At 38.1% G+C, this 12,430-nt stretch overlaps 1 protein-coding gene across 1 annotated transcript; it reads left to right on the top strand.

Moving 5' to 3' along the window:
• Window positions 1-29: 29 nt before the first annotated feature.
• rad23aa (RAD23 homolog A, nucleotide excision repair protein a) lies at window positions 30-7,753 on the top strand. The gene is made up of 9 exons (XM_084403084.1): window positions 30-334; window positions 728-889; window positions 990-1,168; window positions 2,436-2,482; window positions 2,658-2,785; window positions 2,902-2,977; window positions 5,330-5,460; window positions 5,547-5,726; window positions 6,500-7,753. Exons 1-9 carry the CDS (start codon window positions 269-271, stop codon window positions 6,611-6,613), a joined length of 1,083 nt encoding a protein of 360 aa, XP_084259210.1. The 5' UTR covers window positions 30-268; the 3' UTR covers window positions 6,614-7,753.
• The last annotated feature ends 4,677 nt before the right edge of the window (window positions 7,754-12,430 follow it).

The following is a 12,430-nucleotide window of genomic DNA, read 5'->3' as shown; positions in this document are numbered from 1 at the left end:
TAATTCAAACTGTCATTCCCCTAAATTCCGAAGGGTGTCAGTGTGTTTCAGAACTCCTTCTTCAGCGCCGCCTGGCTTTCCAAACCGTCACCGAAGAAGATGACGCAGCGCACCTGACAGGCGTGTTTTTAGCTTGTTAGCTAGAGTGCTACATTTCTAATCGCTTATTAACTGTCCCTCGCTTTCAAAACCAAACATTTCCTTGGGATATAAAAGTGTACTAGGGTCCCGAATCAAGAAGAAAGGAGACGGCAGAGGCAGAGCAGTCATGCAGATCACACTGAAGACTTTGCAGCAGCAGACCATTCAAATAGACATCGACGATGACCAGACGGTATTCACGCGTTTATTTACGCGCATTTAAACACGTTAACAGCAAGTAAAAGTACTCTGAGTGAATGAATATCCATGACAGCGGTGTATTTCGAGCGAAGAAGGATGTGAAGGGGTCAATTTAAGACGTTAATTCATTTATGATTCATTGGGGATCAGCTGGGCGATAGATGGATGATAAGAAATATGTCTGTATATTTAAAGTGTAAATTAAATTAATTTGTCAGGTTGGTATTTTACAGTATATGATTTAAGATTTATATATACGTCTAGTATAAATATGTTGTTCTAATAATTTTATGACAGGATGTTTGGTTGCTTAAAATACAGTGTATTCCTTTCTTTTGACGTAAATGTATGATTTGAACAATTATAAATGATCGTTTTTCCTCAGGTGAAGGCACTGAAAGAGAAGATCGAGGCTGAGAAGGGCCGAGACAGTTTTCCCGTAGCAGGACAGAAGCTCATCTATGCAGGGAAAATCCTGCAGGATGACACGCCCATCAAGGAGTACAAAATCGATGAGAAGAACTTCGTGGTGGTGATGGTGTCAAAGGTCAGATGTCAGAAATGTTTTTGACCATCAGAATTGGAAATGAATCATGCAGTTAAAAAGATCAGACTAATTTAATTTGTTTGTTTTTTTCTCCTTCCAGACGAAAGCAGCAGGATCAGCCGCCCCACCCTCAGAACCACCCAAATCTGTCGCAGCGTCTTCTTCTTCCTCGTCTCCTCCTCCTCCTCCTCCTCCGGCCCCTGCAGCCATCCCCATCCCGAGTGACGAGCGTTCAGACGACCCGCCTGCAACCGTCTCACCTGTACAGAGTCCCGAAGAGTGAGACTAAACTATGATTCCTTGCAGAAATTATATATATTTTCAATAGTATTTATCCCGCAGTAGATATATTTGCTTGAATGGGCACGACTGCTTTACATTATTTTCATGTGAGAGCGAAAATATGTTTCCCTAACAAGTTAACGAATCATACTTAATCTTAGATTTCGGTCCATCAAGGCATCTGAAATATTAATCTAAGTGCAATCTAGTGATTTTTCGATACATATTGATACTGAAATATCTGAAACACTTTTAATACTCCTTTTCCGCAGAACAGATACACGATGCCAGCTGCGATACAAACCCGCCTCCTCTCACTCACTCGTTTCACTTGCTCCGGATGAATAGTGTTGCTGTTACAGGGCTTGAATTTCGGCGTTGGATTGCACATATTGCGCATAATTTGACTAATTTCCACAGATTTTGTGCTCACACCCAAAGTGCGGCACATAAAGCCGCCTCTCAGTTACAAAATGAGTTCTTTTTCGCTGCTTATTGCTCTTAAACAGTCAAATACATACAAAATAATGTCAAAATGCCAGTCTTGGCGAGTATTCACATAAACACAGTCAGTTGTGTTTAAGTGAACGTAAACAGTTGAGAAAGAAAACGCATGTGTAACAGTATAATGGATCCGTCAGGTCTTAAAGTGACAGTAGCCTAATATTCCTGCTGCCAAATTATGAGATAGTATGAAAAATATGTATATGGCAGTTTTTTTTATCGGTGTCAAAATTGTGGCCAGTGAAAATGCTGAGTGGCTAGAAACTTTGGAAAACCACTAACCACAGTATTCTAATAGAGGTATTCTAATATATAATGATCTAAAATTACTTTTAGATATACCAATATTTAAAATTACCCTCAGTGCTAGTTAAAATTAAAGTTGGTATGAATCAAGTTGCGATAGACTTTTCTTGTCTATCGTAACGTAAAAAAGCTTCTCGAAACAAGATCAATTGTAGGGCGGGGCTTGATTTTGTCCATAGGGAATTGATTGGATGGTTGTGGTTTGCTATTGGTGGATCTCATGTGAGTGACAGGTGGCCCCGCCCTCGTCATCAGAGAAGAGAAGACGCTGCGAGAGGGAAGGGAAGTTACTTTGGTTAAAGGTTACGAGGACACATGAATAAAAAAAAAATATCAATTGTCGATTTTGATTTCATGGTGACTTTAATGTTTGTCGCTGAACATTTGTACTATACGAACAGCACCCTCAATCATATAAAGTATTAATTATAATGCAAGTTTGTGTGTTTTGCAGGCGCACAGGCCAGGTGGCTGATGGGGAAGATGCGTCTTCAACATTAGGTAATTAGAGAATCAAGCTGAGACCATTGCCTTCATCAGCTTTTCTTTAAAAAAACTCTTCTGGATGGTTAATTTGCAGCAAATGTGTAAAGAAGCATTCATTAACAAACATACAGTTGGGAAAATCCAGTCTCTCTCTCTATCTCAGATGTTCTTGCATGTGTGTGTTTTGTAGTTACAGGTCAAGAGTACGACGCCATGCTCACAAATATCATGTCTATGGGCTATGAGAGAGATAAAGTGGTGGCGGCGCTCAAGGCCAGCTATAACAACCCTCACCGCGCTGTGGAGTATCTGCTCAACGTGAGTGTGGCTTTCTTTCCTGGTGCATTTATAACGCCAGGCACATGTTCTCATTTGTATTCTTGTGCATGTTTTACGAACACTACATGATTGTGAATCTGAGTGTGTTGTTTCAGGGGATCCCTACTGTCCCGGTGCAGGAGACCCGTCCCGCTCGAGTCCAGCTCCCCACAGACACACAGCCCACTGAAGGTGAGCTGCTAAACACATGTGCTTTCTTTACAATCAGAGGAACCATCATTTCAACACTTTTACATCATCTTATCAGTGGTGAAAACAGTTGCTTAATACAGGGTTTCTGTGCGTCTTAACCCCGGTTTCACAGACGAGGCTTAAGTCTAGTCCCAGACTGAAATGCATGTTTGAGCTGTTTTGACTGAAAGCAACTTGCACTGATTTATCTTAAAATATGTCAGTGCCATTGTTTTGTCTCAAGATGCACACCAGCAATGTTTTTTTTAAGGCACGTTTATAAAAGCTGCTTAAATGTCCTAGGCCTAATCCTGGCTTAATCTAAACCCTTTCTGTGAAACCAGGCTTTTAAGTCTTAATTCATCCTTACACAAATGAAGACCTTTGAAAGGGTTTAAATCAGAGCAGAAATAAGGCGTGGCATTTAATGTTGCGTGCAATTTTTTGTCCTGTCTTCCAATACAAATATACATTTGTTTGAGATGCAATTGTTAAAATGAAGTCTTGGAAAAATGAACAAAATTAAGTGAGTCTATGCTTAAAAAAACAAAACAAATATCTGTCAATGAGTTATCAAAACTTCCCTTTGAATTAAGTAGATTTTTCTGAGCCCATTGGCAGATGTGTGTTCTTGTTTTAATCATAAACGTGCTTCACAGTAAACAAGACTTCGTATTTTAAATATTCATATATTGCTGTGGGTTTTTTTGCAGTTGGAGAGTAAAAGCTTTTCTTTTTTGTTGGATATCTGCTGGGAGTTGCTAATAAAACTCATTGTGTTTCTCCCTAGACATTTACATTGAGAGAACATATTGAAGTATTGTGTTCCATTCAACTTACTCCTCATCCTTACTTGGTCTTTAAAAAAGTCTTACATTTACCTTCATAAAACCTGCAGAAAAAAACCTGTTCATATTTTTGTGGAAACCGCGATACACTTTTTTTTTGTCCAATAGAAAGACAAAGAATTTATTTGAAATAGAAACTTTTGAATGGTTTTATACATTAATCAAGGCAAATTTCCACACGGTTCTTTAATAAGTTGGCACAAAAAGAACGTAATAATTTGTACATAAATGCAACAATATGATATGTAATATGTTATAGTTTAATCAATAGAAAAAAAATCACGCCGAGACTTTCATGACTATTGAGTAATAACGCAAGCAAATATAGAAGTTTGAATTATACAGGTGAAACTCGGAACAATTTGAATATTGTCCAAAAGTTATAATTTTGATGATTATGGCTTACGAAAAGCTTATGAAAACCCCAAATTCAAAATCTCAGAAAATTTGAATATTACATGAAATCAATAAAAGATTTTAAATACAGAAATGTCGGCCCTCTGAAAAGTATAATCATGCATATGTATATAGTTATATATACTAAATATATTAGTTTCACCTTTTGAATTATTGAAATACACAAACTTTTGCACGATATTCAATTTTTTCGAGTTTCACCTGTAGTTGAAAATGAATCAATGCAAACTTACAAACTTTAAAGCTATTTTTACTGCTGAATTTCAACGTTGGGTAACACTTTATTTTAAGGTGATGTAGTTACACATCACTACATGTACTTACTATAGTAATAACAGTAAATCATGCATAATTATAAGTAGGGTTGCAAAATTTCCAGAAATTTTGGAAACTTTTCAGGATTATTTGGAAACTTTCGGAAACTTTTCAGGATTATTTGGAAATTTTCAGTTTTTGCTATTCACTTTTAGAAAGTTTCTGGAAATTTACCAGAAATATTCAGCCCCTTTGCAACCCTAATTATAAGTAACTCACTCTAAAACAAACCCTAGCCATAACTCTATAGTAAGTGCATGTAGTTAATTAATATTACTCAGTACTTATTTGAGTAAGTACAATGTAACTACATCACCTTAAAATAAAGTGTAACCAAAAGTTTTGAAAACATCTCTTGGTTGTAAAAAACCAATAGAAAAACTTTTAATGGGGATTTAATGATTTTAATCAAATAAAATGCAATGCACATTCAAATCATTGCAATATTACAGTCATTGCACATACATTTTCAGTATCTGTTATTTATCAGTAGTATCATTGAGTAGTATCAATTTATTTTTATATTTTTCATTTTAAATTTTCAGTAATTTTGTTGTGTGTTTTGTCATTTTTATACATTGTTTTTTAAAATTCTATTTTAGTTTCTAGTTATTTTTTTAGTGCATCAAGTTAAACTAGCTGAAAATAAAATGTTGCTTTGACAATTTAATTTTTTTAATATTTTCTTTTCTTTTAGATAGTTTTATTTTAAGCAACAGAAAGTGTTCTCTGGTTGTGGTTGTAGCTTCAGTGAACTCTATTGTTTCTGCAGGCGAGAACCCCCTGGAGTTCCTGCGCTCTCAGCCTCAGTTCCAGAGCATGAGGCAGGTGATCCAGCAGAACCCGTCTCTACTGCCGGCCCTCCTGCAGCAGCTGGGACAGGAGAACCCCGAACTACTGCAGGTGACGAGAACACTCCCCTCAGCCTGTGTGTGTGTGTGTGTGTGAAGCCTTTTACTCACGGTGTGATCATGTGTCACTGACCGCAGCAAATCAGCCAGCATCAGGAGCGCTTCATCCAGATGCTGAACGCACCGGTGGGCGAGGGCGAGGGCGAGGGCGAGGGCGGAGAGGGGGCAGAGTTTGGAGATCTGGGTGCGATCGGTGACGAGGCAACGCCCGAGAGTTACATCCAAGTGACGCAACAGGAGAAAGAAGCCATCGAGAGGGTGAGTGAACGGCATGGAGTCAGATAATAATGAACCGCTTTATTGATTACTAATGGTGAGTTTGAATGCAGTTCCCCTGAAATAACCTTAAAAGATTAGATATTAACTTCCACTCATTTGTGATGCGTCACACCAGTGTTATTTTAGTATATTTTTTTACAGTCTTTTGAAAGAAGTCTTTTCTGCTCACCAAGGCTGCATTTATTTGATTAGAAATACAGTGAAGACTGTAATATTGTGAAATATTATTACCATTTAAAAAACATTTTTAATATATTAAAATAGAAAACAGCTCATTTATTCTTGTGATGCAAAGCTGGATTTTCAACATCATTTATAATAATCATAAATGTTTCTTTAGCATCAAATCATCATATTAGAGTGATTTCTGAAGGATCATGTGACCCTGAAGACTGGAGTAATGATGCTGAAAATAGGAATAAATTACATTTGACAACATATTAAAATAGAAAACAGTTCTTTTAAATTGTAATGATATTACACAATGTTACTGTTTTACTGTATTTGTGATCAACAGCCTGCAACTTATTTCAAAATCATTCCCATAGTATAGTTTTATTAATTTGTATTTCAGTTCTAGCTTTACAACTAAATCAACTAAATGAAAAATGTGTCCTTGCCAACTTGCTGAAATAAAACAGTTTAAAGTTTACATTTTATTTTAAATGTTTTTATGGTTTTATGCTCTGTAATATCCCTGCGTCACACAGACGGGAAGTGAATAATCTCGACTGTCCGTGTGTCTCTTTCAGTTAAAAGCTCTGGGGTTTTCAGAAGCTCTGGCGGTCCAGGCTTACTTCGCCTGCGAGAAGAACGAGAACCTGGCCGCCAACTTCCTGCTCAATCAGAATTTCGAGGACGAATGAGAGTCGTGGAGAGCCCATGTGCCCCTTCCCCCGCCACCCACACAAGCACTGCATCTACTCGGGACATTATTTCTTTGAGTTTACAAGTCGAGGGGAGACTGGCAGACCGGTCGGGGACGGGGCGGATGCAATCACACGGTGAACAAATTCCAATGGAATTGACGGCATTTGGGTTGAATGCACTCTAGCATGTTGAAGGGGTGTGCTTGCACGTGTGTGTGTGTGTGTGTGTGCGCGCGTGTGTTCCCTTAGGGAATATTTGACTAAATCAGCATCAATCGAAAGCAAGCGCTCTCATTGTAGTATTATGGGCTCTGAGGAGGTTAGAGGTAGGCATACGCATTTGCTTGTTTTTAGTTGGGAAAAAGGACTAATAATATGTGTCTAATGGAGGATTTTATATATTTCTCTAAACCCCAGAGCTATTTCTGTATTTCTCCCAGCACACACCTCTAAAGAATGTGTTAATAACATAAAAATATATGAAACAAGTAGTGCAACCGATAGCATTTCTATAACATTATCAGCAACACAAATGACCTGAATTGATGCTGTTTTGTAAATGAATCCATATCGTGTAGAAGAATATCATAATCTGAGTGATGATCGTTTGAATGTAACTGATGGAGGATGTCGTGAAATACAAGACTGTCCTAATACTAACTGTGTTTGTCTCATTTAAAGTCAACATGAAATGGCTGTTGCAAACTTCTGTAATCTGATGAGTTTGCAAGTTAAACCGGAAAATCTAATTACAAAAATGTAGAATGTGTCTGAAAAATAAGGGATTTGTTCCTTCTCGTCTGACAAGTTACTTACAAATCTTGCACGAGACTGTAAATAGTCAATTTAATGTTGACTTTAAAAAAGAACTTCGTATTGAAACTGTTGTCAGAACTGCAAAACAAAGGTCAAGAGTATGAACAAGGATCATTTTCCATAGACGTTAGATCTCGTTATATTTTCTTGTATAACGTGAGTGGACCAACCTGTAGCTTTATACAGCAACAAAGAGGTTTTTGGCACACTAAAGCTCACTATAGAGACCTGTACCAGCATGATGACAGATTCTTAAGTCCTGTCAAAAAGAGATTTTCTTGAAGCTTGATGTGTTCGAAGTAAAGTCTTGTAACGTTCACCTCTTACAGACGGGAAAGAGCCTTCGGCATCAATTCACCATCGTCTTCACTCATAGCGCAGAAATGCTCCTTTTTAATGTAGTAGCCAAACTGCCAGACAATACTTTTGTTTACCTATCAGCAGGCCCACGTGAAATCTGAATATTTGTGGAATGGCTTCAGAAATGGTAAAAACGCAACAGAGTATTATGCTTTTAATCAAATTATTTAATGAAGGAATGTGGTGTAAATGTGTTGAACTTTCTATTGATGCAGATTTCACGTGGGCCTGTTTATTAGGAATTAATAGTTTGATTTACTGTAGTAAAACTCTTCTGGGATCAATAAAACCTAATTGCAAAAGAACAGAGTTGGTGGTGATTTCCCATCATAGAACAAAACCCACACCTTTGTACAGTCAAGAACATCATTTATTCAATCAGGTGCTGCTCTTTACAAACGTTTTAGTTTTTTTATAATGGAAAAGAATCTGTAAATAACACATGCAGATTGCCAAGGGCTCCGGGGGACGGAGAGCACTGGATCAGAGGCGCTGGCTAAACTACTGTACCTAAAAACAAGTCGGCAGCAGAGACACAGTCCGGTTAGATAGATAGGCGTTCGGCTGCATGTGCACGAGTGAGTCGGGGCAGATTCGGGAATAAATAAAAGAATGCAACTAATAATCCATGCCAGTATAGATGGAGGGATGGTCGATAATACTGATTTTGGTGCTACTGACTCTTGAGGAGACAATTAGGTCACTTAACCCTAATCGCTTGAGCATGGCGTGCATGTAAGTACAAGTAAATGAATGATTAATTGAAATATTATTGATGGATTAGTTTAATTTAGATGACACTCATTTAAAGTATAATACGCACATTGCAGGGACACAAGCATCTCAATGGCAGTTGCTCGACTGGCTCATGCAACCCTGAATTAAGGCCTGTTCACACCAAGAACGACAACTGTAATAGCATTCACACACACACTGTAAGGGGCCGTTCACACAGAACGCGTTTTTCCTTTCCAATGTGCTTCTTTTCCATTGTTTTGACTTGCCCGCGTCTCGCGTTTTTGTTCTGTGTGAACGAACCCTAACGCTGTTTATTAAAGCGCGAGCTGCAGATTTGTAGTTGCTGCTCAAGCTTTTTAAAGCAAGATGGAATCTGATTGGCTGTCAATGTTATCATTAATTGGCTGGAAAAAACGTTCTGAAAGTAATTCCAACAATAACATTCGTCGTAGTGTGGACTCCACTATTCTCATTAGAATTGTTATTAAAATGATAAACGTTATAGACAGTTATCATACTTGGTGTGACCAGGCCTTTGTGCATCTTTTATGCTAAAACAATAATTCTATAATGATTAATATGTTGCTTGCAAAAATTCACAGCTGCTTTTGAACTTGAACATGCAACCCGTCTGTTACTAGTCCAAGCCATTGCCAACGAAGCTGCCGCCACATCTGGATCAACACTTCGAAATGCATGGCATGCTATTCTTAGTGCATCATGTCTCCTGATTAAATCCCTCCATAAGGTGCAAATCATCAGTCAAGTTCTTTAAACAGCTAGTCTCAAACAACCACTAAAAAGGTGCTTTAATTATACGAATGCAACTTTTATGAATAAAACTGAAATAAATACAAGACGAACAAGCATGACAGAGCTGTTGTGCATCTCCTGGTCCAGTGCTCTCCACCTACAGCCAAAAAATGAGCGGGACCGCACCGCTTCCCAGGACACGCCGTCACTGCCGGTCTCAGATGTTGGAAGGGTCAGCGGGACGGTCCCGGGTCAGTTTCTACTGCGTTTCACCGAAGAAGGGAGAGAGATGTGTATGATATAAACATGTGAAGCATACAGACAGGGATATAACAGAGTTTACAACATCTTGCTCAAGAGAAAAAGAGGTTCAACATTTTTCATCAAAGAAGGGAGAGGGAGGAAAGGTAAGGATAGACATCTACTAACAGTGCCAAGAGCGAGAGACCGATAAAGACAGAGGTACAGAGAGAAAGGGACCCGAATTAATATTTTTTTTTGCCTTTTTAACTTTTTTTTTTTTTCCATCATTGTACAATAAAAAGAACGAAATCACATCCATTTTCGTGTAGTACTATATACTGTGTATACGGCTTGAGAAAGCTCAGAAGAAGGAAAGACGGGCGTTCATCATTTACAAGATGGTGTCTGTGAACAAAAGGCACTTTGAATGGGACAACCTTTAAATGCTCACCTATACACTACAGCACGAACACTATGGGAGCTCATTTACATACAGGAAGTGTTTCCAGGACGATACGCGGCACTGATCCCCCCACCCCCGCGACGCGTTACTGCCTCTCGTCTTGAACCACGTGTGCTCTAAACTATGACTAACAAAACCCTACTCACGTTTACATCGACACGATCTCACCTAGATTTGGAGCGAATGTGAACTGATTGTAACCAACCCTCTAGTGTGTTCTGAATCTTGACACTTAATAATGGCCGTTCCTCTAAACAAAACATGCTCTAATTTCTGCATGTTCATCTGGTATTTTGGTGCGTTCAAGTCCTCCTGGGAAGTTCGTTTTTACAAGTCGCGAAGCCGTAATGATGACGTCGGGTGCTTTCAATCACTTTGGTCGGAGCATGATGGAGTCTGTACTTTCTTCTTCTTCTTCACAAAAATGTACAGCAAGGTTGTGTTAATACTTAGTGCCCTCACATGCTATCGGAAATTTCCTACTTCCCACTTCTGAAGTCGCGATTACAAACTTGTGGCGTTCAAGTGCTTTGTTGTCGGAAAGAATATGAATCATGGAGGACACCAGGTGTATTCTTGGGGAAATCTTATTGAAGCCAAAATGTATTGAAAGATATTTAATTTTGAATATGCATATTCCGGTCAAATACAGGCTATTTTGACAGGCTGTGTATAAAACATACAATATGCTTAAAATAGTTATACATAGCCTATATGTAAATATTAACTACTTTAAAGAAAAGACCAAATTGATTTCAATAGCATGTGAAGGCAGCATTAAAGGCCTCCTGAAAATTAAGTTAATTTTTTGTATGAATATGTTAGCCTTAAGGTTATGAATAAGCTGGTGTGTTCCAATACAATGACAAAATTCGCATTTAGGAGATTAAGCATTCAAAACTTAGTCTCTCACTTCCGCTAAAATGGATCATGGATTTTTATGACATCACCTTGGACTTCAGCTTCTCATCACATCTTCTGTCCAATCAAATGCTCTCTAGAATCTAAAGCGTCCCGCCCCCTATGCTATAAAAGGGAGGAGCCATTCAATCTGTCCCGCCGTAGCTTCCTGTTTCAGTGGAAATGACATCAACGCATCATACAAAGCTGCGCGTTCCTAGGCGCTTCAGTGGGCCTTTAACTATTTCTACAAAATGACGGATAAAGAATGTGCCTGAGGTGTGTTTTTGCTTTTATTCAGTTTATGGAGCTGCTGTGAACTGAATCATTGGGCTACTATTATTTTGTAATTGTGCAATAGTCATCTTTTTTTGCAAATGAAAATAAAAACAACAAATTTACTGCCAAATACAGACACTGCATCGATTGTGTTTGCTCCATGTCGCGAGTTTTCCATTTCTTTGTGCCTCATAAATACGATCTTTCCGACATGACTTGAACGCACCATATATCTGGACATTTGAAGGAGTAAGAAGGGGCGCTGCTTTCTTAAAGGTTGTAGTAAAATGCCTTTTGTCAGAACCGAGATATATATATATATATATATGTATATATATATATATATAAAATAATCTGAACCCCCCTTAGTGAATACAAAAGAGAAGAAGAGAGAAACAGAGGTTCGTAAAACTCGTCTCATCAGAAACAGTCGTTCTGGTGTGGTATTAATCACTTATGAGTAACAGAAGCACCAGTATTTTCTTGTCTTTTTGTTTGCTGTAATACATTTGCTTTTGTAAAATCGTTCCTTCAGCCCCACCCCTGAAATAGTTTAAAAACAAAAGCTTACAAATAAAACATTAAAAAAAGATAAATGAAAAGTAAAAATTGAATTCCCCAACGCTTACAAAGACTGGGATTCTTTTTGTGGCCCTCGTGTTTAGAGTCCAGGAGCTTGCAGACTTCAACTTGTTTTTTAGGTTTTTTTTTGTCTTTTTTCACTTGCTTCGCTTTCTTAAAAATCTGAAGACAAACACAGATATCTACCCAACACATTGCACACGGCTCAGTCCACATATAACTTTTTTTTTCTCTCAATAATAACACTTTTCAACAGAAAATTGACAAATTTGTTTCTGTTCTGAAGGTGTGTTTGTGTGTGTTTTTTTTGTTTGTTTTTTGCCTGATTCGACACCTGCGCTTCTGAAGAGATGATCTGATGTTTGTGGGTTTTAGTATGTTTGGACATTTTACCGATGACCTCACTGACTCGGGTTAAAGATCAGAAAATAACTAGACTGCCGTAGAGCTAATTTCACAGCGGAAGAACTATACATATGTCCATATATATATATTTATATATATACACACACAGTATGATATGTTCTGGATAACATATATCTATAAATATGATGTTTGCGGTTGCTCATATGTTGTTTGCTAAGCCCATGATACATATTGTACATATTTTCTGTTGCTTATACATGAAGTGAAGACCCTGAATTGCATGTAAAGGGGACACCGAGGCACTTTGATGTGTT

Source organism: Rutilus rutilus (assembly GCF_951802725.1).
Source record: "Rutilus rutilus genome assembly, chromosome: 2".
In the NCBI taxonomy this organism is placed as follows: Eukaryota; Metazoa; Chordata; class Actinopteri; order Cypriniformes; family Leuciscidae; genus Rutilus; species Rutilus rutilus.
Note: the sequence above shows the minus strand (reverse complement) of the source record. Positions and strands in the feature narration are given on the sequence as shown.